This window comes from Stegostoma tigrinum, chromosome 19 (assembly GCF_030684315.1).
Source record: "Stegostoma tigrinum isolate sSteTig4 chromosome 19, sSteTig4.hap1, whole genome shotgun sequence".
Classification (NCBI taxonomy): Eukaryota; Metazoa; Chordata; class Chondrichthyes; order Orectolobiformes; family Stegostomatidae; genus Stegostoma; species Stegostoma tigrinum.
Genome location: NC_081372.1, coordinates 20,400,616 through 20,428,369, shown reverse-complemented (window position 1 = coordinate 20,428,369; position 27,754 = coordinate 20,400,616). Strand labels below are relative to the sequence as shown.

Genomic DNA, 27,754 nt, shown 5'->3' with positions numbered 1-27,754 from the left:
TTAACAATTTACTCTCAGTTCACTGCCCTGGGGTAGGCCACCTGCCTTTAGCTTCAGTTCACTCCTGCACCTCTGCGTTACCAATCAAATTTTCCAATTGTACTTTGTGTATAAATGTGCCTAGCAAGTTCACTTCATATCAGGAAAGTTATTGAAAAGGATTTGGTTGGCTGTGTCGTTGAGCCATACATTAAACATGAACTTGTAAGAGTCTGAACTCCCTGTCATGTGATAGGTATAAAATAAAGCCAGGAGAAAATTATCAGGGGGATGGTGGCAGTGGGTACCCAGCATGCCGTATTTCAATTTGATGGAAGAAAGTTGGGGAGGATAGTGCGACATTGCAATGTTTTTTTGTGCTGAAAAACTTTTTAAATTGTCCAAATTCATATTTTATGAATCTGCATAGGTTCTATTGAATGGGTTTCTTATAAATATGCTAATTGGGAAGAAAAATAAGATTAAAATTTATTTTTCTTTTTAGTGGGTCTCTTGGATTTTTAGGTTCTGATGTTCAAGACCCTTAAAACAAGCACAAAATAACCTTGCTGTTTTCGTGAAGTTCAGCAATTGGGATGCCTCTTTACCTTAGTGCCCCTCTAAACCAATGCAAATTAATTACCTTTATTCTGAGAGATCTGAATGCTTGATGTGGGAAATAGAAAGGAAAATGTTGCAGCCGGGCTCTTGAAATTGGGGATTAAGGCAGTGATGTCCAAACTTGTCAGTATCAAGGCACACTTCAATGAGACAAACAATTTCAGAACACACATTCCCTTTTTCAGCTGAATGAAATGGGTATAAATGTCGCATTTACTTGTATACTCAGGTCATCGCCTTACTAGAGAGGTTTGCAAAATAACGTATACAACAAGCATACAAGAATATATCCATTCCTTCTTTGAATCTATTCCAAAACTTAGATTGGTGGCTTAACTAAAAAAAAAAATTGAATATTTATGCACCTTGAAATCTGTGCCAGTGTAGAAATGTGTCCAAGCAGTATTTTCTTTTAACGGTCTTAGGATCATAAAATCCCGAATTCGGAAGCCGGCCATTCAGCTATCAAATCCACACTGACACTGTTAAGGAAAATCCCAAGGCCTTTTATTCATACATTGGTAGCAAGAGGGTAACTAAAGAAAGGGCTGGCCCACTCAAGTACAAAGGAGGGAAGTTATGCGAGGAGTCAGAGAAAATGAGTGAGATTCTTAATGAGTACTTTGTGTCGGTATTCACTGAGGAGAGGGAAATGGCGGATGTTGAGGTTAAGGATAGACGTTTGATTACTCTAGGCCAAATCGGCATAAGGAGGGGAGAAGTGTTGAGTATTCTAAAAGGCATTAGGGTGGACAAGTTCCCTGGTCCGGATGGGATCTATCCCAGGTTACTGAGGGAAGCAAGAGATGAAATAGCTGGGCCTTAAAAGATATCTTTGCAGCACCCTTGAGCACGGGTGCGGTCCCAGAGGACTAGAGAATTGCTGATGTTGTCCCCTTGTTTAAGAAGGGTAACGAGGATAGCCCAGGAAATTATAGACCGGTGACCCTGACGACAGTGGTAGGGAATCTGCTGGAGAAGATACTAAGGGATAGGATCTATTTACATTTGGAAGGAAATGGGCTTATTAGTGATAGACAGCCTGGTTTTGTGCAGGGAAGCTCGTGTCTTACCAACTTGATAGAGTTCTTTGAGGAAGTGACAATGTTGATAGATGAGGGAAGGGCTGTAGATGTCAATTACATGGACTTCAGTAAGGCTTTTAATGAGGTTCCCCATGGTGGGCTGATGGAGAAAGTGAAGTCACATGGGGTCCAGGGTGTACCAGCTAGATGGATAGAGAACTGGCTGGACAACAGGAGACAGAGTTATAGTAGAAGGGTGGTTCCCAAAATGGAGAACTGTGACCAGTAGTGTTCCACAGGGATCTGTGTTGGGACCACTGTAGTTTGTGATATACATAAATGATCTGGAGGAAGGTATAGATGGTCTGATTAGCAAGTTTGCAGATGACACTAAGATTGGAGGAATAGCAGATAGTGAAGGGGACTGTCGGAGAATGCAGCAGAATGCAGATAGATTGGAGAGTTGGGTGGAGAAATGGCAGATGGAGTTCAATCCAGGCAAATGCGAGGTAATGCGTTTTGGAAGATCCAATTTAAGAGCGAACTATATGGTAAATGGAAAAGCCCTGGGGAAAATTGATGCACAGAGAGATCTGGGTGTTCAGGTCCATTTTACCTTGAAGGTGGCAACGCAGGGCGATAGAGTGGTCAAGAAGGCATGTGGCATGCTTTCATTCATCAGACAGGGCACTGAGTACAAGAGTTGGCAGGTCATGCTACAGTTGTACAGTTGTAGAACACACCTACTTAAATAGCAATCACTTGCCTTCCCAACAACCTCTCTGCTCCGACCACACTGCCGCCCATACCCCCGGCGCTCTCTGCTGTAAAAAATAAAAAATTCCATCCAAACCCAAACCCCCTGCCAGGTTTCTGTAACCTTGCAATTCCCATAGCTAATCCACCTCACCTACATAACCCTGGACACTAAGTTTAGCATTATCAGTCCACCTAACAAATCCACAGTCATATAACAACTGCACACCTCTTTACTGTGCAGGCATAGGTACTTCTCATCCCAGAGATCCAATCCTCAATTGTAATGCATGCTCAGACTGAATGTTTGGGTCTTCACATGTGCAAGCAAGCTGAACAATGAGCAGATTTCCCATCTTCCCACAGTCACAGTGACAAATGTCCATGCATGCATGTTGTACGCTTCTAACATTACTGTGGCAGACTGATTAAAAACCTCTGGGCTCAGGCATATTTGGTAGCAACGTAGAATGAAATGTGACTGTATCTTAATGTATTGTATCTTGACCTGAGATTCCTTGATAGTTTCTTTCCCTGAGTATTAAAAAAAATCTATCTTGTTGCTCTATGGCTCTGTTTTGTCGATCACGCAGATACAGGATGAAAACGTAATAGCATAGAAAGTAATTGAGTTGAAGCCTAAGGCATCACTACTTTCTTATCTTTTGATTGGTCTGCTATTACAGGAAGTTTATTGGATTTCCTTAAAGGTGAGATGGGAAAGTACTTGAGGCTTCCACAGCTGGTTGATATGGCTGCTCAGGTTAGTGCCAACTTATTGCTAATAAAAAATGCATGAGTTTTAAAAGTCCTTCATACTCTCGTGGTTTTATTTAATATGTTATGTTACCAATGGCATGATCTATTAATTTAGCATTTCCTAAAAGGGACCTCAATAATCTGGGATCGTTCAATCCATAATTACATTCATTCAACACATCAAAGAACAGCTCTGGGTTAGAAGTCAACCACTTATTAGGGACAGGTGAAAACAAATCTGTGCATGTACCAATGATGTTCATATCTGAATTTCAAAAGCAATGTTAAATAGAGTGCCTTGCTGTGAATTTTACTGTCGTGTCCACTGTGCATTTCATTTCTTTAAACATTAAATATTTAGTTGCATTTGGTTAACTTTTTAGCTATCAGCTAATTGTACTGGATGCAAATGTCAAGAAATGCTTCAAATGCAAATTATTTCTTGAATTAAAAGACTTTGACGTCAGATTTGTTTCATTAGTAAGGCTTCGCTGCATCCTCATTATCCCAGTAAGCCAACAATTGTGATAAATGAATGACTAGTTTGGTAGAGAATGATAATTACCACCTTTTTCTGTGAAACCAGTGAACTCAAAGACAGTTTGAATGCTAGCTGTGGTTTGGCAAGAACAAAGTCCAGAAGATGAGGTAGAGAAGCAACAACAAGGTAAAGAAAAGGAAGCAAGTCCTTCACTCTGCCTTCCACTACCGTGTGGGGCCCATGCACCCAAAGCTGTGTAGCTCGAGAACTGGCATGCTGAGTTACATAAAGAACCAAAGCAGAAATTTGCAACTCTAAATGAGTGTCATCTTCAAATTGAGGGACAGCTGATGACGATGGGTTCTTATTTCTGAGTCACAACATTTAAGGTCAAGTGTTATGGTCCTGGCTGACAGCATTACTTGACAGAGATAATGGGAACTGCAGATGCTGGAGAATTCCAAGATAATAAAATGTGAGGCTGGATGAACACAGCAGGCCAAGCAGCATCTCAGGAGCACAAAAGCTGACGTTTCGGGCCTAGACCCTTCATCAGAGGGTCAAACCAGATCCCTGAGTAAGATTTGATGTGATAAGTTTTAATGTTTGCACTCGTTTACAATGGCAATTAGTGATTGAACACATTCACACGGCCCTGCTAATGTTCTTTAACAAAAAAACAAGTTTATTTTGTAGAAGACAAAGAACTATATATCTCTATCATATGTAAATATACATATTTTATATTATATATATATATGTGTGTGTGTGTTTGTAAAATATGCATGCATGTACATACAGGATGATTTAGAAAAAAAAGAACGTAAATATTAAAACAAAGGTTTATCCTTTTTCCCACCAGTACCCTTGAGAGATATTCAGTCCTTGCACAATGTCCCTCCTATCTTTGCTCTTTAATTCCTTAACTAATTTACTCTTTCTGGCCTTAATAGCTCTCATTTTGATGGCTTAGGTTGTTCTTTGCAGTTCTGATGGCCTAAACGTCCTTAAGTTCTGATTGCTTGTAAAACTCTATAAGGGCTGTTCTGGTGCAGTGTTAGTGTCCGTACCTCTCAGCCTGGAGGCCTGAATTCAAGTCCCATTTGCTGCAGCAGCGTAAACCAACTCTGTGAGCAGATTAATATAGACAATATCTGAAAACTTCTAGACAAAGCCCATGGCTTAGAGACTTCACAAACTAATGTGCTTTTTGAAGCTATTCTTCTGAATTGAAAGTTGATTCTGAACTGAACCCAAAATATGAGTGACCTATGATCTGTTTGCTTTGAATGTCATAAAAGTTCAACTTTGAAAACACTTCAGCAATTAATACCACAGGTAAAATGTAAAGTTTACATAGCTCTACCAGAGTTGCTCTGTTATTAGAAGAGACAACTGATGACAGTTTAACATAAGGGTCACCCCACCTCAGGCCAGGGGAGAGGTTGAGGAGGAGAGTCCTTCATGTTAACCACAGACAGGTGGGAAATGAACACATGTCGTTCAGCAAAGCAAACCAGTCATCCAGCAAACAGAGCTGACCAACCACCACCCAACACCACAGTTAAGGTAAAAGTAAAGTTGGCATAGTCCCAGAGGGATACCATTTCATTAGAAGGAGAGAGAGGGAGGAATGACTTGAGTGTTCAGTTTAACCAAATGGTCGCCATGCCTCTGGTAAGAGGGGGTTGAGAGACAGGACCTTCTTAGTGACTTGAGCCTGTATGTGAATTGAACCAGTGCTGTTGGTGTGACCCAGTGTAGCAAACCAGCTGTTCAGTCAACTGAGCTAATCAAACCCCAAATGCCACAAGTAGGCTGCAAGGCACTTAAATTATATGTCACCTTGAAATTTAGGTCTTTAGCTCACTGTTCTATATCACTGTCTGACCGCTTTCCAAAAATTCCATGCACATGATTACAACCACACAACTAGTCATCTCTACTTTAAAATCCAATTTGCTGAACAATGATATATGACTTTCCCATAAAAGCTGTATCTGGGTGTTTGCTTTGCATAAATTAAATGCTGCCTTTCCTACACTACCATAGTGACTACAGTTCAGAAGTACTTCATTGGCGCTAAAGAGCTTTGCAATTTCCGGTGGTTAGGTGAAGGGCTATATAAATGCAATTTTTTTAACGATCTTAATCTTACCAAGGGTGATATTTTGTCACAATATTATCATCTTCCTTAAACAAAAATACTCTTTTATCTCATAACATTACCTCTATCTCTGGCCAGTGCAAACTGCTTAATGAAATATATAGATTTGGGCAGGAGAGACATTCCTTTTAATTCACTTTAGGATGTAAAAATGTCTAAAGTCGTGGATGATATGAGAAAATCCAGATGAGTATTTGGACATGTTACATTGAGTGTTTATCTCAAAGTGCAGATGAGCATTGAACAGACTTCTAGTGGGAGAAAGCCATACAGTTCAGTAGAAAATTGTATAGCTATAGTAATGTTTAATGCTGGTTGAACATGGAGAAATCATTCCAATAGTAAACTGGCATGTATTCCGAACCTAAAGCTGAGTCATTCAGAAGCACAAGGTCTGAAGTTGCTTTGGCATGAATTGAGAAGTTCGTTACAAACAGATTTCTGTTTAATGTTTTCCATAAACAGTTGCTGAGTGCTGTCTTTTAGATTGGTTGCAGGTAGATAGCACTGAAACATATGGAAAAAGGCAGGCACTGTGGGCTTCCTGGTGTCACCTACTAATCCATTTGGGGTGCACTTTAAGGTTTATATTATCTGAAGTAAACGAACTCATGCCAATCTGGAATTTGAGAAGGTAAAGCTGCCCTCAGATTCACCAATAGGCATTGATAGAATCAACTAGGTGAAAGTAGGGAAGCAAAAGGGTCACAATTACCTGGTAAATGCTGCCATTCACCAATCAAAGGATGGTATGAGATGCATTATGGCACTTCAGGGCCCTATCTTTGTTTTTTGTTAATTCCATGGCCTGGAAATGCTAAATACTTTCATAACCTGTGAAGCTGCAAAATGGTTAAGATAACAAAGTGTGGAGCTGGATGAACACAGCAGGCCAAGCAGTACTCCTGTGAAGCTGCAAAATGGTTCTCTGGTACTGCTATTATACTGATGCTGAAGTGTGTCTGGACAAAGATAATAAAAAAACGCACTGTAAGTTCCACAAGAGTACATTGTAAAAAAAATTGATAAGTTATAGGTCAATTTTTGCTGTGCCTTCAAAGACAAATGGTATTCATTCAAAAGTAAATCATTCTACCTTTTCTCTTTAAGCTATAAATATTTATATATTTGCCAAAAGGGTATGTTGCTCTCCAATTTTTGACTGATGCTGACTAAATGTAAGAATGTCTTTTCCTCCTTCCTCAATCGATTGATGGTCACCCTGTTTGGATGGTTGTCTAAATCAAAGATATGAGCAGCAATTCAGTACATATAGAACATAGAACATAGAAAAGTACAGCATAGTACAGGCCCTTTGGCCCACAATGTTGTGACATGGAATAATCCTAATCCAAAAATAAAATAACTTAACCTACATTCCCCTCAATTCACTGCTGTCCATGTGCATGTCCAGCAGTCGCTTAAATGTCACTAATGACTCCGCTTCCACGACTGCCACTGGCAAAGTATTCCATGCGCTCACAACTCTCTGGGTGAAGAACTTCCCTCTGATGTCTCCTCTATACTTTCCTCCTAACACCTTAAAACTATGACCCCTCGTGGCAGTCAAACCTGCCGGGGGGGAAAGCCTCTGGCTATCGACTCTATCCATGCCTCTCATTACCTTGTACACCTCGATCAGGTCACCTCTCTTCCTCCTTCTCTCCAGAGAGAAAAGTCCGAACTGAATCAACCTCTCCTTGTAAGACAAGCCCTCCAGTCCAGGCAGCATCCTGGTAAACCTCCTTTGCACCCTCTCCAAAGCCTCCACATCTTTCCTATAATTGGGCGACCAGAACTGGACACAATATTCCAAGTGTGGTCTCACCAGGGTTTTGTAGAGTTGCAGCATAACCTCGTGGCTCTTAAACTCGATCCCCCTGTTAATGAAAGCCAAAACACCATATGCTTTCTTAACAACTTTATCCACCTGGGTGGCAACTTTGAGGGAGCTATGCACTTGAACACCAAGATCCCGCTGTTCCTCCACACTGCCGAGAATCCTGCCTTTAATCCTATATTCAACAGTTAAGTTCGACCTTCCAAAATGCATCACTTCGCATTTATCCAGGTTGAACTCCGTTTGCCATTTCTCAGCCTAGCGCTGCATTCTGTCAATGTCTCGCTGAAGCCTGCAATAGCCTTCAATACTATCAACGGCACCTCCAACCTTTGTGTCATCAGCAAACATACTAACCCACCCCTCAACCTCCTCGTCTAAGTCATTTATAAAAACTACAAAGAGTAGAGGCCCAAGAGCAGAGCCCTGTGGGACACCATTCAGCACTGACCTTCCAGGCAGAATACTTACCATCTACAACCACTCTCTGCCTCCTGTCAGCCAACCAATTCTGAATCCAGACAGCCAGATCACCCTGTATCCCATAACTCCTGACTTTATGAATGAGCCTGCCATGGGGAACCTTATCAAATGCCTTGCTGAAGTCCATGTACACCTCATCCACTGCTCGACCCTCGTCAACCTGTCCCGTGACTTCTTCAAAGAACTCAATAAAATTTGTAAGGCATGACTTGCCCCTCACAAAGCCATGCTGACTCCCCCTAATCATGTTATGCTTTTCCAAATAGTCATAAATCCTATCCCTCAGAATTCTTTCCAAAACCTTGCTGGCCACAGACATAAGACTGACTGGTCTGTAATTTCCAGGGATTTCCCTATTCCCTTTCTTGAAAAGAGGAACAACATTTGCCTCCCTCCAGTCTTCCGGTACGACTCCCAGGGAGAGTGAGGAAGCAAAGATCTTTGCCAGCGGCTTAGCAACCTCCTTTCTCGCTTCCTGGAGCAACCTAGGATAAATCTGGTCTGGCCCTGTGGAATTATCAATCTAAATGTTTGCCAAAATTTCCAGCACATCAACTTCCTCAATCTTGATCTGTTCAAGCCTATTTTCCTGCTCCTGAAAGTTCTCATTCACAACAAGGTCCCTTTCCTTAGTGAAAACCGAAGCAAAAAACTCATTTAGGGCTTCCCCTATCTGCTCAGACTCCATGCATAAGTACCCTACGCTATCCCTGATCAGCCCTACCTTCTCCCTGATCATTCTCTTATTCCTCACGTATGAGTAAAATGCCTTCGGGTTCTCCCTAATCCTTCCTGCCAAGCCTTTTTCATGCCCCCTTTTGGCCCTCCTCAGTCCACTTTTGAGCTCCTTCTGAGCAAGCCTGTAATCCTCTAAAGCTCTGCTAGACCCTTGCTTCCTAAGGACAGTATTACAGTTGCAGAAAGGATGTTTGGGGACTCGTCAACTGAGGTAGTATGGGCTGAGGTTAGAAACAGGAAAGGAGAAGTCACCCTGTTGGGAGTTTTCTATAGGCCTCTGAATAGTTCCAGAGATGTAGAGGAAAGGATAGCAAAGATGATTCTCGATAGGAGTGAGAGAGACAGGGTAGTTGTCATGGGGGACTTCAACTTTCCAGATATTGACTGGGAACACTATAGTTTGAGTACTATAGATGGGTCAGTTTTTGTCCAGTGTGTGTAGGAGGGCTTCCTGACACAGTATGTAGATCGGCCAACAAGGGGCGAAGCCACATTAGATTTGGTACTGGGTAATGAGCCCGGCCAGGTGTTAGATTTGGAAGTAGGTGAGCACTTTGGTGACAGCGATCACAATTCTGTTATGTTTACTTTAGTGATGGAAAGGGATAGGTGTATACCACTGGGCAAGAGTTATAGCTGGGGGAAAGGAAATTACGATGAGATTAGGCAAGATTTAGGGAGCATAGGATGGGGAAAGAAACTTCAGGGGATGGGCACATTAGAAATGTGGAGCTTATTCAAGGAAAAGCTCCTGTGTATCCTAGATAAATATGTACCTGTCAGGCAGGGAGGAAGCTGTAGAGTGCGGGAGCCGTGGTTTATGAAGGAGGTCGAATCTCTGGTCAAGAGGAAGAAGAAGGCTTATGTTAGGATGAGATGTGAAGGCTCAGTTAGGGCGCTTGAGGGCTACGAGGTAGCCAGGAAAGACCTAAAGAGAGAACTCAGAAGAGCCAGGAGGCGACATGAGAAGTTGTTGGCGGATAGGATCAGGGTAAACCCTAAGGCTTTCTATAGGTATTTAAGGAATAAAAGAATGACGAAAGTAAGATTAGGCCCAATCAAGGATAGTAGTGGTAAGTTGTGTGTGGAGTCAGATGAGATAGGGGAAGCGCTAAATGAATATTTCTCAACAGTATTCACTCTAGAAAACGACAATGTTGTCGAGGAGAATACTGAGATACAGGCTACTAGACTAGGTGGGATTGAGGTTCACATGGAAGAGGTATTAGAAATCCTACAGAGGGTGAAGATAGATAAGTCCCCTGGACCGGATTGGATTTATCCTCGGATCCTCTGGGAAACCAGGGAAGAGATTGCTGAGCCTTTGGCATTGACCTTTAACTCGTCATTGTCTACAGGAATAGTGCCAGATGACTGGAGGATGGCAAATGTGGTTCCCCTGTTCAAGAAGGGGAGTAGAGACAACCCTGGTAATTATAGACCAGTGAGCCTTACCTCAGTTGTTGGTAAAGTGTTGGAAAAGGTTATAAGGGATAGGATTTATAATCATCTAGAAAAGAATAAATTGATTAGGGATAGTCAGCACGGTTTTGTGAAGGGAAGGTCGTGCCTCACAAACCTTACTGAGTTCTTTGAGAAGATGACCAAACAGGTAGACGAGAGTAAACCGGTTGATGTGGTGTATATGGATTTCAGCAAGGCGTTAGATAAGGTTACCCACAATAGGCTATTGTACAAAATGCAGAGGAATGGAATTCTGGGAGATATAGCAGTTTGGATCGGAAATTGGCTTGCTGAAAGATGACAGAGGGTGGTAGTTGATGGGAAATGTTCATCCTGGAGACCAGTTACTAGTGGTGTACCACAAGGGTCAGTGTTGGGTCCACTGCTGTTTGTAATTTTTATAAATGACCTGGATGAGGGCGTAGAAGGATGGGTTAGTAAATTTGCAGACGACACTAAGGTGGAGTTGTGAATAGTGACAAAGGATGCTGTAGGTTGCAGAGAGACATAGATAAGCTGTAGAGCTGGGCTGAGAGGTGGCAAATGGAGTCTAATGCAGACAAGTGTGAGGTGATGCACTTTGATAGGAGTAACGGGAAGGCAAAGTACAGGGCTAATGGTAAGATTCTTAGTAGTGTAGATGAGCAGAGAGATCTCGGTGTCCATGTACACAGATCCTTGAAAGTTGCCACCCAGGTTGACAGGGCTGTTAAGAAGGCATATAGTGTTTTAGCTTTTATTAATAGAGGGATCGAGTTCCGGAACCAAGAGGTTATGGTGAAGCTGTACAAAACTCTGGTGCGGCCGCACTTGGAGTATTGCGTACTATTCTGGTCACCGCATTATAAGAAGGATGTGGAAGCTTTGGAAAGGGTGCAGAGGAGATTTACTAGGATGTTGCCTGGTATGGAGGGAAGTCTTACGAGGAAAGGCTGAGGGACTTGAGGCTGTTTTCATTAGAGAGAAGAAGGTTGAGAGGTGACTTAATTGAAACATATAAAATAATCAGAGGGTTAGATAGGGTGAATAGGGAGAGCCTTTTTCCTAGGATGGTGATGGCGAGCACGAGGGGGCATAGCTTTAAATTGAGGGGTGAAAGATATAGGACAGATGTCAGAGGTGGTTTCTTTACTCAGAGAGTAGTAAGGGAATGGAACGCTTTGCCTGCAATGGTAGTCGATTCGCCAACTTTAGGTATATTTAAGTCATCATTGGATAAGCATATGGACGTACATGGAATAGTGTAGGTTAGATGGGCTTGAGATCGGTATGACAGGTCGGCACAACATCGAGGGCCGAAGGGCCTGTATTGTGCTGCAATGTTCTATGTTCTATGTTCCTCCACCTTACATACGCTGCCTTTTTCTTTTTGACAAGAAGCACCTCTGTACCCGTCATTCAAGGCTCCTTAATCTTACCCCTTCTTACCTGTCTCAGAGGAACAAATTTATACATCAATCGCAATAACTGCTCCTTAAACAGCCTCCACATGTCTGCTGTGCCCTTTCTGTGGAACAGTTGCTCCCAATCTGTACTTCCCAATTCCTGTCTGATAGCGTCATAGTTTCCTTTTCCCTAGTTAAATATCTTCCCCTGGTAACTGCTCCTTTCCCTTTCCATGGCTATGGTAAATGTGAGGCTGTTGTGGTCACTGTCTCCAAAGTGTTCTCCCACCACAAAATCTGATACCTGTCCTGGCTCATTGCCGAGCACCAAATCCAAAATGGCCTCCCCCCTCGTCGGCCTGTCCACATACTGAGTAAGGAAACCCTCCTGAACGGCTCCATCCAAACCATCTGCACTAAGCAGGTTCCAATCTATATTCAGAAAATTGAAGTCACCCATAACAATAACCCTGCTACGTTTGCACTTTTCAACAATCTGACGGCCAATGAGTTCTTCGATTTCCCTACTGCTATTTGGGGTTCTGTAGAAAACCCCCAATGAGGTGACTGCTCCCTTGCTGTTCCTAACTTCCACCCATACTGACTCAGTCGATAAACCTTCCTCGGCAACCTCAGCCCATACCACCTCAGTAGACGAGTCCTCATCAAAAGTTATTTCAGCCACCGTTATACTGTCCTTGACCAACCCACACCTCCCTCTCTTTTACCACCTTCTCTGACCTTCATGAAAGATCTAAACCCTGGAACCTGCAACATCCATTCCTGACCCTGCTGTATCCATGTCTCTGAAATGGCCACAACATGGAAGTCCCAGGTACCTATCCAAGCTGCAGGCTCACCTACCTTATTCCGGATACTCCTGGCATTAAAGTAGACACACTTCAATCCAGCTTGCTGTCTGCCAGCACACTCCTATGACAGTGAGGTCCTGACCATGTTCTCCCTACGCTCATTCTCCTGTGTACTAGGACTACACCTCAGTTTCCCATCCCCTTCTGAGCAAGTTTAAATCCACCCGAATAGGACTAGCAAATTTCTCACCCAGGATATTAGTGCCCCTCTGGTTCAAGTGGAGACCGTCCTGTTTGTAGAGGTCCCACATTCCCCAGAATGAGCCCCAATTGTCCATGTACCTGAAGCCCTCCCTCCTGCACCATCCCTGCAGCCACGTGTTCAGCTGAAATCTCTCCCTGTTCTTTGCCTCGCTATCACGTGACACGGGTAACAAACCGGAGATAACCACTCTGTTTGTTCTAGCTCTCAGCTTCCACCCTAGCTCCCTGAAATCCTGCCTGACATCCCTATCCCTCTTTCTACCTATGTCGTTGGTGCCTATGTGGACCACGACTTGGGGCTGGTCACCCTCTCCCTTCAGGACCCCAAAGACACGATCCGAGACATCACGGACCCTGGCACCTGGGAGGCAACACACCAGCCGTGAGTCTCTTTCGTTCCCGGCAAACCTTCTATCAGTCCCTCTAACGATTGAGTCCCCAATGACTATCACTCTCTTCCTATCCCCCCTTCCCTTTTGTGCAAGAGGGACAGACTCTGTGCCAGAGACCTGCACCCCACTGCATGCCCCGGTAAATTGTCACCCCCAACAGTACCCAAAACGATACACTTGTTTTTCAGGGGAACAACCACAGGGGATCCCTGCACTGACTGCTTTTTCCCCCTTCTAACGGTTACCCAGCTTTCTTCACGCTTAGGAGGAACTACTTCCCTGAAATTCTTGTCTATCACTGACCCTGCCTCCCGAATGATCCGAAGTTCATCCAGCTCCCGCTCCAGCTATTAAAGTTACTTTTTATAAAGCACCATACCATGAGCTATATGTAATGTATTTACAAGCAGGGTGAATAGTCAAGGTCTTTTCTCTGGGGTGGGGGAAGTTTAAGGTGAGAGGGGCAAGATTTAAAAGAGACTTAAGGGGCAGCATTTTCACATAGAGGGTGGTGTGCATATGGAATGAGATGCCAGAGGGAGTGGTGGAGGCTGATGCATTTACAACATTTAAAAGGTATCTGGATAGGTATGTGAATAAGAAGGGTTTAGAGGGATATGGGCTAAATGCTGGTAAATGGAATTAGATTAAAGTAAAATATCTGGCCAGCATGGACGAGTTGGACTGAAGGGTCTGTTTCTATGCTATACATCTTAATGGCACCTTTTTTTATGAAATCCCATCCTGCAAAACTTACTAACAGTTCCATTTACATGTAGAGTTCTTTTTGCATTAGACTTTTCATATATCCTTATCTACGTCCCCAGTGTTCCCAAAGAGCGTATCATTTGGTTTTATGTGCTTCACATTTTAGAATACATCAGTCTATACCACCCCTGCAGAACTTTGGAAATGACTCCAGAAAGCAAGCAAAATTTGATTCTCCTCCACTTTCTTTGTTAAATTCAATGCTGTGTTGCTCCTGATTTACAGATTGCAGCTGGTATGGCGTATGTGGAAAGAATGAATTATGTTCATAGAGATTTACGAGCGGCTAACATTCTTGTAGGCGAAAGCCTAGTGTGTAAGGTTGCTGACTTTGGCTTGGCTCGATTGATTGAAGACAATGAATACACAGCCCGACAAGGTTAGTGCTGGGTCTTTCAAAATTGAATAGTACAACTGACTACATTTATTGGCTTTCGGAAATGTCCTATCATAATCAAATACTTATAGTTCATTATTTTGAAAGATTATGGATGTATGCAGTCGAACTAATATAAAATTTAGAGATTCAGGTTTTGGGACATTTTCCTTTGTACTCAGCTAAGAATCTCCTCAACATTGACTCTTGTTTCCAGGATCTCATAATAACTCAAGATGGTTCATTAATTATGGCTTCCAGTCCCAGAAAATCACCCTCATTCAATCCAACATGAATTTTCCATTGCTCAAATGTTCCTTTTTGTCTGACATTGCCAGTACATTTCTGATAATAGGCAGTTTGTTCTTTGGATCCTCTCAAATCTACTTGAATGAGGCTATAATGTAATCTTGTGTTTAAGCGTGGAAATAGGAAACATTCACTCATTGCACATGTCTGGCTTGGATTCCAGCTCTGAACCCAGAGATAAAATGACATGAACCAGTTTTGTGCCGCATTGTTTTCTTTCCCTCATTTTTTTTCTCAGTTTCTTTTATGTCAATTTTGGACTGCTCAGTGCTTAATCGGATCAAGTTGGTTAATATGCCAGATGGAAAAGCTGAAGTTTTATTCCCTTTTGCCTCAAGGCTACAACAGGGCTAAACTAGATAAAGTCACATATTGCTTCAAGCCACAATTTCATCTTGTTCCAATGACCTGATCTTATCAAGATTTCACAGTGTAAAATGAAATGAATTATTAAAAACCTTGTGGATTCTGCAACTGTATTTCATATTAGCTCAACTAATCCCTCAAAAAAAATCAGATTATAATGATTGCAGGAAAAATGAAATAGTACTGAATGAAACAAGGCAAAAGAAATACTGGTGTCGATTTAAAAAGAAGTAAATTATTCATACAAAAATAGACATTGTGAGTTTGAACATTGTCAAATTACTTCCCCACCCCCTGTTTTGGTAATGTGGACCTTGGTTTTATATCCTTATTTCTTAATGCAAAATCTGTACATCCAACCAGTGAAGTTAAACAAAATAAATATAGTTTCTGAAGACCTTCATAAGAACACAAAAGGCTGCATTTCTTCTTTTGCTTTATATCAGGAGTTAACCCTATAGATATAGGACAAATCAATGGAAAACATTTGTGTAAATAGGATTGAGTTACCTGGTTTCTAGGACTAGGGGCTAGAGGTGAACTACCTCCTAACTAGACAATCATAGATTCACACAATGATCCAGTACTTGCGCCCTTCACAGTACCCCGAGGGGGAGGCTAATTAGCAACCAGCCATGGCTCACACAGGTAATGTCAACACAGGTGGAAAGAGAGATGTAGTTTTGCAGTCAAAATTCAGCTAACAGGGCAGGAAATTAGCAAGCAGGACTTCAAAAGTAGTAATCTCTGCATAACTCACAGTGTCACACACAGGTAGTACAGACATGAGTGTGTGGATAAAGGTGCTGCAGGAGAAATGGCTTTAAACTCTTGGGACATAGGGACTGGCTGTGGGGTTGATGAACCTGTACTGGATCGTTTGCACCTGAACAGAGATGGAACTGAATTTCCTGCTGGACGTTCTGCTAATGTTATTGGAGAGATTCTAAACTCACGCAACAGGGTGTGGCCAGTAACACTCATATCCCATGAACAAATTAAAAAAGACTCAGCTGTCAGAAGTTTGGACAAAGCGGGTATGGAGAAAATATTCCCACTCATGAAAGGTTCAAGAGCAAGAGTGTGTAGATTCAAACACATTTCTGAAATAAGCGAACGTAATATGATGAGAAACCTTTTTATGAAATAAATGGTTAGGGTCCTGCATTGCACTGCCAGAGTCTGTGGCAGGCAGATTCAATCAAGGTTTCTAAATGGGAATTTGATGATTATTTGAAAAGGAACAATGTAATATGTTGCAGAGAGAAGGCAGGATAATAGAAATAAGTGAGGTGCTCATTTGGAGAACCAGCACAAACATGACGGGTCACAGCACAAATATAATGGGTTGAATGGCTCCCTTCTGCTCTGTAAAAATTCTGTGGTTTTGTGAAATTGACCAGAGCGGATTGCTGAAATCTACTAAGTTCCATCTTTGAATTAGATGTTAAACCGAAGCCTCCCTGCCTCATTCAGGTGAAAGTTAAATATTGAAAATAAATTTGCATTCCAGATGATTTTCATTATCAATTTGTCTTTGCTTGATACAGGTGCCAAATTCCCAATCAAATGGACAGCTCCTGAAGCTGCACTGTATGGGCGTTTTACCATAAAATCAGATGTATGGTCATTTGGAATTCTAATGACTGAACTAGCTACAAAGGGAAGAGTGCCATATCCAGGTAAATTTCAAAATAATAAATGATGAATTTATTTGTGCAACAGCCAATAATCCAGAAAGCAGCAGAAGTAGCCGGTTTTGCTAAATAAAAATTTATAATCCTCAACAAGCCTCCACCAGTGAAATTGGTGTTGGTGTTAACATGATTTACCCAAAAGTAAGCAAGCTAAGATGCTTATGAAAGTTAGTGGATCTAGGGAAATGTTTGCTGGGCCCCTTGCTGAGACATTTGTATCATCGATAGCCACATGTGAGGTGCCAGAACGCTGGAGGTTGGCCAATGTGATCTCTCTATTGAAAAAAAGTTGGTAAGGAAAAGCCAGAGAACTATAGACCGGTGAGCCTGATATCTGTGGTGGGTAAGTTGTTGGAGGGAGTGCTGAGGGACAGGATTTATATATATTTGGAAAGACAGTGACTGTTTAGGGGTAGTCAACATGGCTTTGTGTATGGGAAACTGTCTCATTAACTTAATTGAGTTTTTTGAAGAAGTAATGAAGAGGATTGATGAGGGCAGAGTGGTAGATGTGACCTTTGTGAACTTCAGTAAGGGGTTCAACCAGGTTCCTCATGGTAGATTGTTTAGCAGGGTTAGATCACCTGGAATACAGAGAGAACTAGCCATTTGGATACAGAACTGGCTCGAAGGTAGAAGACAGAGGGTGATGTTGGAGGGTTGCTTTTGAGACTGGAGGCTTGTGACCAGCGACATGCCACAAGAATCAGTACTGGGTCCACTGCTTTTTGTCATTTATATAAGTGATTTGGATGTGAGCGTAGGAGATATGGTTAATAAGTTTGAAGATTACACTAAAATTAGAGGTGTAGTGGACCACAAAGTAGATTAGCTCAGAATGTAATGGGACCTTGATCAGATGGACCAATGGGCCGAGGAGTGGCAGATGGAGTTTATTTTAGATAAATGTGAGATGCTGCATTTTGGACAGGCAAATCAGGGCAGGACTTTTACACTTAGTGGTAAGGTCCTGGAGAGTGTTTCTGAACAAAGAGACTTTGAAGTGTAGGTTCATAGTTCCATGAAGGTAAATATGATTGTGAAGAAGGCATTTGGTAAGCTTGCCTTTTTTGGTCAGTGTATTGAGTGTAGGGATTGGCAGGTCATGTTGCAGTTGTACAGTACATTGGTTAGGCCACTTTTGGAACACTGTGTGCAGTTCTGGTCTCCTTGCAATGGGGAAGGACATTGTGAAATTTGAAAAGCGTTCAGAAAAGATTGACAAAGATGTTGCCAGGGTTGGAGAATTTGAGCTATAGGGAGAGGCCGAATGGGCTGAGGCTACTTTCCCTGGAGCGTTGGAGATTGAGGGCTGACATTATAGAGGTTCATAAAATCATTAGGGCCATGGATAGGGTAAATAGACAAGGTCTTTTCCCTGGGTTTGGGCAGACCAAAACGAGAGAGCATAGGTTTAAGGTGAGAGGAGAAAAATCTAAAAGAGATCTAAGGGGCAACCTTTTCACACAGAGGGCGGCGCATGTATGGAATGGGCTGCCAAAAGAAGTGTTGGAGACTGGTTATAAGCAGTTATGACATTTAAAGGGCATCTGGGTGGGTATATGAATAGGAAGAGTTGAGAGGAGAATGGGCCAAATGCTGGCAAATGGGACTAGATTTATCTAGGAAACTTGATTGGCATGAGCGAGTTGAACTGAAGAGTTTGTTTCTGTGCTGGATGTTTCAATGACTGTATGTCACGAAGTGACTCTCTGCTTTAATCATTAGTAATTGCATCCAGAATCTCTTCATTAACTTTGACAAGCTGATTGAAACAATGTGAAGACTTATTTTTCAAATAAGTGCAGCCTTTCAATTTGGCAAATTTAGGGTAAAAACTCATTGAACTGTACAAAGTAGTTGCTATTTTTACTCTAAACAACACCTTCATAATAGAGTCAGATGGCTGTATCCCAGGATTAACACATTTTGCTTTGTACAGCACATTCCCATGCTATGCATGGATAGTGTAACAGGAGGACCAGCATCTCCATTAAGTGTTGTCTAACTTCACTGGATTGAAATAATCTGAGAAAATGGCACAGGATTTTCAACATTTGAAAGGAGCTGTTATGTTGGTTACCTAAGTGTATCTTGCCTGAGAGTAGTTCTACGCCCTTCTTGTTTATTGCTTGGTTGTGGTCAGTTGTGAAAAATACATGTATAGTGTACTGAATTAGCTGATCTCAGTCTAGATTTGCAGCCAGAGAGCTGAATCTTGCAAGTTTCTTGGAGATGATAACAAATGGGAGGGATTGGTTGACGGGATATCAGTCTCTGTGGAGTTATTCCAGGAGGGATTTGAAGAGGGGCAGGGAATTTCTTCAGAAAACATTTCTTTAGACACATTTTGGGCAATTTTCCATGTAGTGTACAGGATGAGAGACAATTTGCACTATTAATGGCTGTACTTGGGGGCATAATCAAGGTGGTCTCCAGAGCCAGAGCTAGCCCCTCTGGGAGGTTTCTCCTCCATCCGATGTGGGATATACAAATCTTGGCCTCAAAGGTTCTGAATTGTCTCAGAGGTGCCCACCTCTTTTAGTCAGGGAGTTTCAGCTTCAGAGATGCCAGCCTCTGATTTGACCATCAGCATCAGGAGCCCACATGCCAGGCCAGCCTGCAAGCAGTTAATGAGAAGACCTCAGGCTGGCCATGATGTGTTCACCAAGCTGGGGTACCACTGCCAACCTGTGTCTACTTGTCTACCTTTCAGCCCATGTCAGAACCTAAAGCCCATGCTAACACTTCAGCCCAGAGAGGGGACAGTGGGAATCTGACTCCCTGCAACTCGGGAAAGGTAAATTTCGATTTACTTCACTGTCTTGATTGCTGCATTAAAACCAAATTAAGCAATCTAGTCGGACATGATGCAAAATACCTTTGGGGTCAGGTGGGACTTGAATCCGGAGTTTCTGGTAGGCAACACTACCAGTGCATCACAAGGGTCCCTGCTTTTTTATAATTCACCAGCTACCATCCTGGGATATGGTGACCCCTGCTGGAGTGCATGCGTCTGGATTCTGGTTCTGAACTGGCCTGCAGGTCAGTGTTTCTTCATGAAAGCCTACCTTGCTCAACAGGCAAGGCACAATGAGTAATGATCACTTGGGCTTGGTTCTGGAAAGCAGCTTGTCACCACACAGCAACAACTTGACCTTTTTCTGAAGCCTTCTGGAGGAGAAGCACGGGAAGTGTGCAGAGAGGTAATATTGCTCAGGAGAGAATAATTTATTTAAAACAGTATTTTGGTTGCAATTTAACCAATGTATGCAAAGGACTGAGAGGTAATCCACCAAGCTTGCCCCTCACCATCACAATGGACTTGAACATCATGGTTCACAGCAGATCCAGCCACTGGCAGCCATTTCACATTCAGCTGAGCTAACTGTTCAGTAGTTCTAATATACTAATTCAGGTTCTGCATTTGTCAAATTATAATAATTTGTGAGCACAGTGACTGCTGTACAATATTCTTTCAAATTTGGGTGTGATGTGAATGCACATAATCAAAAGGAAAAGTTATTCTGTGTTAATGCAAATTTTGAAATCTTAACAGTCCATGATTTTCAACTTTCAAAGGTAATGAATGCATGAATTGCCAATGCTTGAAGCTGTGCAGGTAACTGCAGACCCTAACTATAGATTGTATAGATTCAGGCCAAATATTCCTTCAGCTGTATTTCACTCCGAGTTACACCTAAATTCTAATAATCCAACACCACAACCTGCCTTTTCCCGTCTAGCAGCCTTTCCACACTAGCAATGCAAACACATTTGTCATGTGCAAAAGTTTTTGTGAATCAGGATGTGTCATACAAAAGATTCCATTAGAAACTGTGGATTGGGTGGTTTGTCCTATTATACGGTTGGTGAAGTAAGTAAAGAACTCACAAACTTCATATGTATGGAATCTGTCACAGTTCTGGCTATGTTTGCTTTTATTTGAAATGCTGTGGAACGATTGAATTGAATTTCAACTACAAAGCACTTTTGGTATAGCATTAAGGCACAAGTGATTCACTAACTGTTGCTTTATGCTTAATAATAATTGATGGTCCATACATATTTTCTGTAAGTGTCCATTCTGTAATGGGTTAGCCCTGTACATGGTGTTTAAACTCTCTTGTAACTGCTTCATCCAAGAAAATGTTATCTTGTTAAACAGTCGACTGAAAGCAACTCTTTCATTTAGTTAATTTATCCAAAGTTAAGAGTGGATATTATTCAACTTCTTGTGTAATGCATTGCATATTTGGCAGGATTTTTGTGTTAACAGATGCAAATTTTCCCTTCTGAATTTCCTGTTTACAAAAATATGAATATGTGTTTACACTGCACCTTATTACACCTTGTGTGATATCGCAAATTATTTTGCATCTAATTAATTATACTTTGAAAATCAATTACGGCTATGTGGATCATCAGATCAGACAATTGATGCAGACTTGGTTAAGTGATTGACTATAAACAGGTCCAATACTTTACTTCTCCACTCATTGTTTGGAAACAGAACTTGACATCTTGTCTTTGTAGGTGGCCGGAGCAGCAAAGCAGGTGATTTACATCAGTTGGCATTAACCTCTGATGGACATCATCTGATTATTTCATGAATGAAACAAATAATAAACACTTTGATAGGCTGGTTATTTAATAGCATGCACTCAATCGAATCTGGCTGGGCATTAGTATAAACACTTCAATCTATTCAAGTAAATAGAACATAGAACATAGAACAGTACAGCACAGAACAGGCCCTTCAGCCCACAATGTTGTGCCGACCATTGATCCTCATGTATGCACCCTCAAATTTCTGTGACCATATGCATGTCCAGCAGTCTCTTAAATGACCCCAATGACCTTGCTTCCACAGCTGCTGCTGGCAACGCATTCCATGCTCTCACAACTCTCTGTGTAAAGAACCCGCCTCTGACATCCCCTCTATACTTTCCACCAACCAGCTTAAAACTATGACCCCTCGTGCTAGCCATTTCTGCCCTGAATCATCGTGATTCAAGGCAATTGCAGTCTGTGTTATTCAGCAGGGGAATTGTAGCTTATTGATTCTTTAGGGCCGTACAAACGAATTGTAGAACAGTACACAAGTCTCATTAACAGCAAGTTCACATAATTATTGTTCTTCTCTCCTTGACTGGTTATTTCTCCAAAGCAGATTGTTTGGAGACTGAATTCTTACTCATGTCAGTTTGTTCTGATTGGCAGGAATGGTAAATCGGGAGGTATTGGATCAGGTGGAACGGGGGTATCGAATGCCCTGCCCGCCCGAATGTCCTGACTCTCTTCATGATCTCATGATTCAGTGTTGGAAGAAGGAGCCAGAAGAGAGACCAACATTTGAGTATTTACAGTCCTTCCTAGAAGATTATTTTACTTCCACGGAACCTCAGTATCAGCCTGGAGAAAATCTATAGGCCCAGCTAATACTTGCAACACCATGGACATTGTGCAGCTTAGAATGCAGAAATTCACAAAGTCTAGCTGCACGCAGCCCTTAAATCTGCTTAATAACTGGAATTCCTGTACACTGTGCACTAACTCATTTCTGCATATTGTTCCACACGTTGTATAGATAATGTTGTTGATGAGGCACTCTAGATATTTAATTTCCATTTCACCACTTTTTGGTTCAAAAGATTCTGACTAAGAGGTAATGAAATGTTTCCTGGTGCAAGCAAAGCAAAGCTACGACAGCATCAAGGAATTCTGTTTCCATAGTTACGCTTCAATTATGTCTAGAGTTTATTGACTGTCCTTTCTATCCTTCAACAGCAAAAACAAATCAAGATTGATGCAAACCTGTCTTTCCAGAAGTTAATTATTTTTTAAATTCAGCTTGTACCTTGACAAAAATAGTCACCCTACCTAGGATTAACATAAACCAGAATTATCTCTTGTGCATGTGGTGCTAGGTTAGTTCATCTAGATTCAAACAAGACATATTTATCTTCAATTTACATCACTGGAAATTGCAACTGCATTAGGATATTTTGCACATTTCCTTTTCTTTAAATTGTGGTACAATTTGCCATTATTACTATCCAATATTATTTATATTTTAATCCATTTTATATAAATTGAGGAAAATTAGTTCTGATCGAAATGGAAAAATGGAGCTATTTCAGTGTTTTAAGCCTCCCCTGGTGTGTATATAATGATATCATTGGATGAGCGGAACTGAAACACTAGTTAAGTCAGTTCTGACGTGATATAGCAATAATGTGAACATGCAAGAGAAAAGTGTTTTTTTTTAAGGAAAAAACACGTAAATTGATTAGGTGGCTGAGATTGTAATACTCCTGTAGGTTAATAACAAGTGGATTTTGTAGCTGTAAGACATGCACCACTGTTTAACTTCTGTAGTTTTATACTAGTGCAACCAATTGTATTTAGTTGTCCTCAGGACTTCCCTCTGGTGGTCATCCTGAATATGAAAAACAATTCTGTTTCCCTGACAGAAGTACTGAGATGACATGGATGTACATTATTGATACATAATTGATCTCACTACAACATGTCACATTTACAAAGTGTTATACTTGGTTTACAACTGAACAATTCAGTTTCCAACAATATTTTTCTTTTCAAAAGTGAAGTTTTTGAAATCTTTGGACTTTGGAATTATGTTGTAAATATTCAAGTATGCCGAATATAGAAGTATACAAGTGTACAGATGTATACAAGTATACAGAAATTCCACTATCTGTACCACACACATACAGTTCAATGTTAACCATTTTACTTTAAACTGGTTAATACTGTTACAATGGTAAAGTAATTTCATATAAATTTATTAATTAGTCTGCACTAATACTTACAGTCTGGAATTTCAAGGTCTTTTACATTTTAATATGTTGTGTTTCCACAAGCTCTGTGTTGCACACAACAGTAGAGTTGTTTATTGGGTTCTACCCCATGCTTCCTGACATGGTGAGGATCGGCTTTTAAGACCATATAACATAGGAGCAGAAATTAGGCCATTTGGCCCATCAAGTCTGCTCTGCCATTCAATCATGGCTGATACGTTCCTCAACCCCATTCGCTCGCTTTCTCCCTGTAACCCTTGAACCCCTTGATAATCAAGAACCTATCTGTCTCAGTCTTAAATGTACTCAATGACTTGGCCTCCACAGCCTCCTGTGGCAATGAATTTCATAGATTTACCACTCTCTGGCTGAAGAAGTTACCCCCATCTCCCTTCTAAATGGTCTTCCCTTTACTCTAAGGCTGTGCTCCCGAGTCTGAGTATCTCTTGCCAATAGAAGCATCTTCCCAACATCCACTCTGTCCAGGCCATTCAGTATTTTGAAAGTTTCAATTAGATCCCCCCTCATCCTTCTAAACTCCAACGAACATAGTCCTAGAATCCTCAAACGTTCCTCATATGTTAAGCTTTCCATTCCTGGGACCATTCTCGTGAATCTCCTCTGAACCTGCTCCAGGCCACTACATCCTTCTTGAGATATGGGGCCCAAAACTGCACACAATACTCCAAATGTGGCTTGACCAGAGCCATATAAAGCCTCAGGAGTTCATCCCTGCTTTTATATTCAAGCCCTCTCAAAATAAATGGCAACATTCCATTTGCCTTCCTGACTGCTGAGTCAACCTGCAAGTTTACCTTGAGACAATCCTGGACTAGAACTCCCAAGTCTTTTTGAACTTCAGACTTCTGAATTTTCTCCCCATTTAGAAAATAGTCCATGCTTTTATTCTTCTTACCAAGTGCATGATCACACTTTCCCATGTTGTACTCCATCTGCCACTTCTTTGTTCACTCTCCTAACCTGTCCAAATCCTTCTGCTGCCTCCTCAATACTATCTGACTCTCTACCTATCTTTGTATCATCTGCAAACTTAGCCAGAATGTCCACAGTTCCTTCATCTAGATCATTAATGTAGAAAGTGAAAAGTTGTGGTCCCAGCGCTGGCTCTTGTGGAACACCACTTGTCACTAGCTGCCACCCTGAGAAAGGCCCTTTTATCCCCACTCTCTGCTTTCTGCCAGACAGCCAATCTTCTATCTGTGCCAGCACCTTGCCTCGAACGCCACGGGCCCTTATCTTACTCAGCAGCCTCTTGTGCGGCACCTTGTCAAAGGCCTTCTTGAAGTCCAGGTAGATAACATCCATTGGCTCTCCTTGGTCTACCCTGCTCATTACTTCATCAAAGAATTCCAGCAGATTTGTGATTTATTTGTAATTTTGAGCATCCTGGATGAACAAAGGCAACTTGCTTTCATGGTTCTCTACTCACTGCTATTAAAAAAAGAGGCGCAGCAAAATGTGGGGACTATAAGCCACTGATCGTTATGCCTTTGACTGCATTATTAATACAACAACATTTTATAATACAATTATGTAGAAGAGATCAACTTTATTGATTTCTCTTTAAGAAATCTCCTTTAACTCATGTGGTACTCGCTGTATTGTGGCTTTTATAGTAACACCTTCATAGTTTTGTTACTATTGGGTACTATGATAATCTAGAAAAACATACGAGATCCCAGAGCTTCCCAGTAAAATACACATTTTTCATAATGCAAACTATTTATTCCTTTTTTCTTTGTTTGCATTATTTCCTGATTTCTTCTCCATTTAACTCCTGTGAAGAATACTGTTGAAGTTTACCCCCCCCCCCACCAGTATTGATCAGTTTGTAGATTAGTATCGACACATTGCTGACATAAACAGCTGTTGCCTTAAACATTGAAAACATTGACTTTGATTGCAGGTTGGAGAGTACAGGCTACAACCAGGTCAGGAGGGTGGATTGGCTCCCTTCTTTTGATCACCTCAATTGCTAGTAACAAATATTTATTGTTCTGTTGAGTACAAAGCTATATTTATCTGTAATAAGAATGTAGTTTTGTTTTAGCAGTATGGAGCCAAATACAGGGTTTTTACTTGATTGAAAGAAAGAGCAATGTTATTATCTGCTGAATATGAATAAGTAATAAAATGCAGTGTTAAGTATGGATTTATGTAGGTAGAATGATAAATATCCATACAACCCAGTACTAAAGGAAGATGAAAAGCACAAATAGTTTAAAGTCATTAGGGTGTCCTTGAAATGTAAAAGCTTTAACCTGAGACTGTGGTTGTTTAATTGATGTCTTTCATCTTTGATGGTGATACATTTTGTAGTAATTTTAATTCTTGTTGTTCAGCTGTTTCTGTCCAGTTTGTGTTGTCACTGGACACTTAGTCCATCAAGAGGCCAAGAGAGTGATTTTCCTAAAGATGGTTCCATCACAAATCCATCCCCCTAGCCTCCTCCCAAAAACAGTTCCTTGAAGTACAACCTTGTTTTTGGGTAATTTGGTCTTCAAAAGTTATGTTTCTTTTGGCTTGCTAATCATTGCCAAGGCTCCATTCCCAATTTATGAAAATTGCATGTAGGGGTAAATTAGAAATCGGACATGAGGGTTTCTTCACACATGACTGAGTTTCAGTGCCTTTTAAAAAAAATGTTTATGGGATGGTCTTTATTTATCTTAATCTTTGTTTCCTGACTTGGCCAGCTTGTCTTCAGCTGACTTCTGTGGCCATTCAAATTTATGTTCTTACTTTTTTTAAAACCATTTCAGTCAACAAAAGTCCCAGGTATTGAAATCATCTGATGGCATTCAGAAATCATATTTTATCACTCTCATTACAAACCTTTGCCATTAGCTGTTTAGATGAGTGCAGTATTCAATTACTCATGGTTTGAAGCACACAGAGACTTGGCTGAAATGAAAAGTTGATAAGAGATTGTCCTTGTTGAAACTGACGATCCCAAACCTCTTTACACCTGTCATCATATTCACCCATTTCATTGGAACAATCTTGCTTATTTAAACATTGCAAGTGAACATTAGCTTACATGCTTTAATGTGAGTTTAGGTTTGAACTACATGCAGCCACTTAAATGAATAATGCATTGCCTGGGCCCTTATTTCATTTTCTAACCGTGAGCAAACAGTAATCACTACATGTGTTTACATTTGGAAGGGCAAGAAATTGTGAAACTGAAAATGCTTGTTAATATTTCCCTGTGAATTCCTAATGAGTGTGAATAATCATTTTGTGCAGACTCAATTTATTATTTAACAGCATCTAACTGTATTTGGCAATGCCTCCTACATGGAATCGCAGACATCTCTCTTATCCTTCCTATACTGTGAATACAACACTGTGTACTGAATCTTGAGTAGGTGTACATTAAGGGTGTGAGGAGAAGGAATAATAAAGTCTGTAATGATTTGGCTGGAACATTCTTCATATGAACTGGGGGAGAATTCCAAACTTGTGGGCAAATTATTATAAGGACACGGGAGTCAAACAGGGGTGTCAGTTCAGTCAGTCCTTTGTATGTACTATACAGTATTAAAGATTTTAGGTGGATAACATACTGTTCAAGATTTGAATTTTGGGCTGGATAAACCAACAAAACATGCGCTGAAGTGACAATTTTAATAATTCCTTTCCTTTAAATCTCTGGTTTTCTATTGCCTATATATTGAAAAGCCATTTTTTTTCTTTTCCATTTAAAAAGGAATGATTTGTGTATGTAAAGCTTTGGTTACTGTGGTACTTTTGACATGGTGTATACATTCCCACAGCCTAAGCAGAGAATATATTTATTTCTCGCTCTGCTTTTGTTTTGTTCTTATTTTTTTACGAAAAAAAACTTTGCATTTTGAAAACCTTAATAAAACTCACCTTTGTATGTAGTTGCACACATTTCTGCTGTGTATAAATTTCATGTTCAGAATGGAGTCTCTTTTGTAATTTTGGGAAGGGTGGGGAGGAAATTCATTTTGCAAGTCCATGTTCCTTTTATTGTGCAATTAAACAAACATGATTAAACCTCTTAATGATGTCATGGCATTTTTCTGCAAACTTACGAAAATGCAAATTATTTTTGTGCCTGATTGTGGAGCAAATTTATTTTTTCCCATTAAATTGCAGTTGCAAATGAAATGATAATTTGATTGATAGAGTCATACAACACAGAAGCAGACCCTTTGGTCCATCTTGTCCATACCGACCATGTTTCCCAAACTACTT

At 41.0% G+C, this 27,754-nt stretch overlaps 1 protein-coding gene across 4 annotated transcripts in view; it reads left to right on the top strand.

Moving 5' to 3' along the window:
* The window catches only part of LOC125461484 (proto-oncogene tyrosine-protein kinase Src-like), a 169,540-nt gene extending 141,992 nt beyond the window's left edge, over positions 1-27,548 (top strand). For all 4 annotated transcript variants that reach the window (XM_048550317.2, XM_048550320.2, XM_048550319.2 and 1 more), the window contains 4 exons: positions 3,068-3,144; positions 14,160-14,313; positions 16,536-16,667; positions 21,906-27,548. In XM_048550317.2, coding sequence (XP_048406274.1) covers positions 3,068-3,144; positions 14,160-14,313; positions 16,536-16,667; positions 21,906-22,114 — 572 coding nt within the window. In that variant the 3' untranslated portion in view covers positions 22,115-27,548. The remainder of the gene's footprint in view (positions 1-3,067; positions 3,145-14,159; positions 14,314-16,535; positions 16,668-21,905) is intronic.
* Positions 27,549-27,754: the final 206 nt, after the last annotated feature.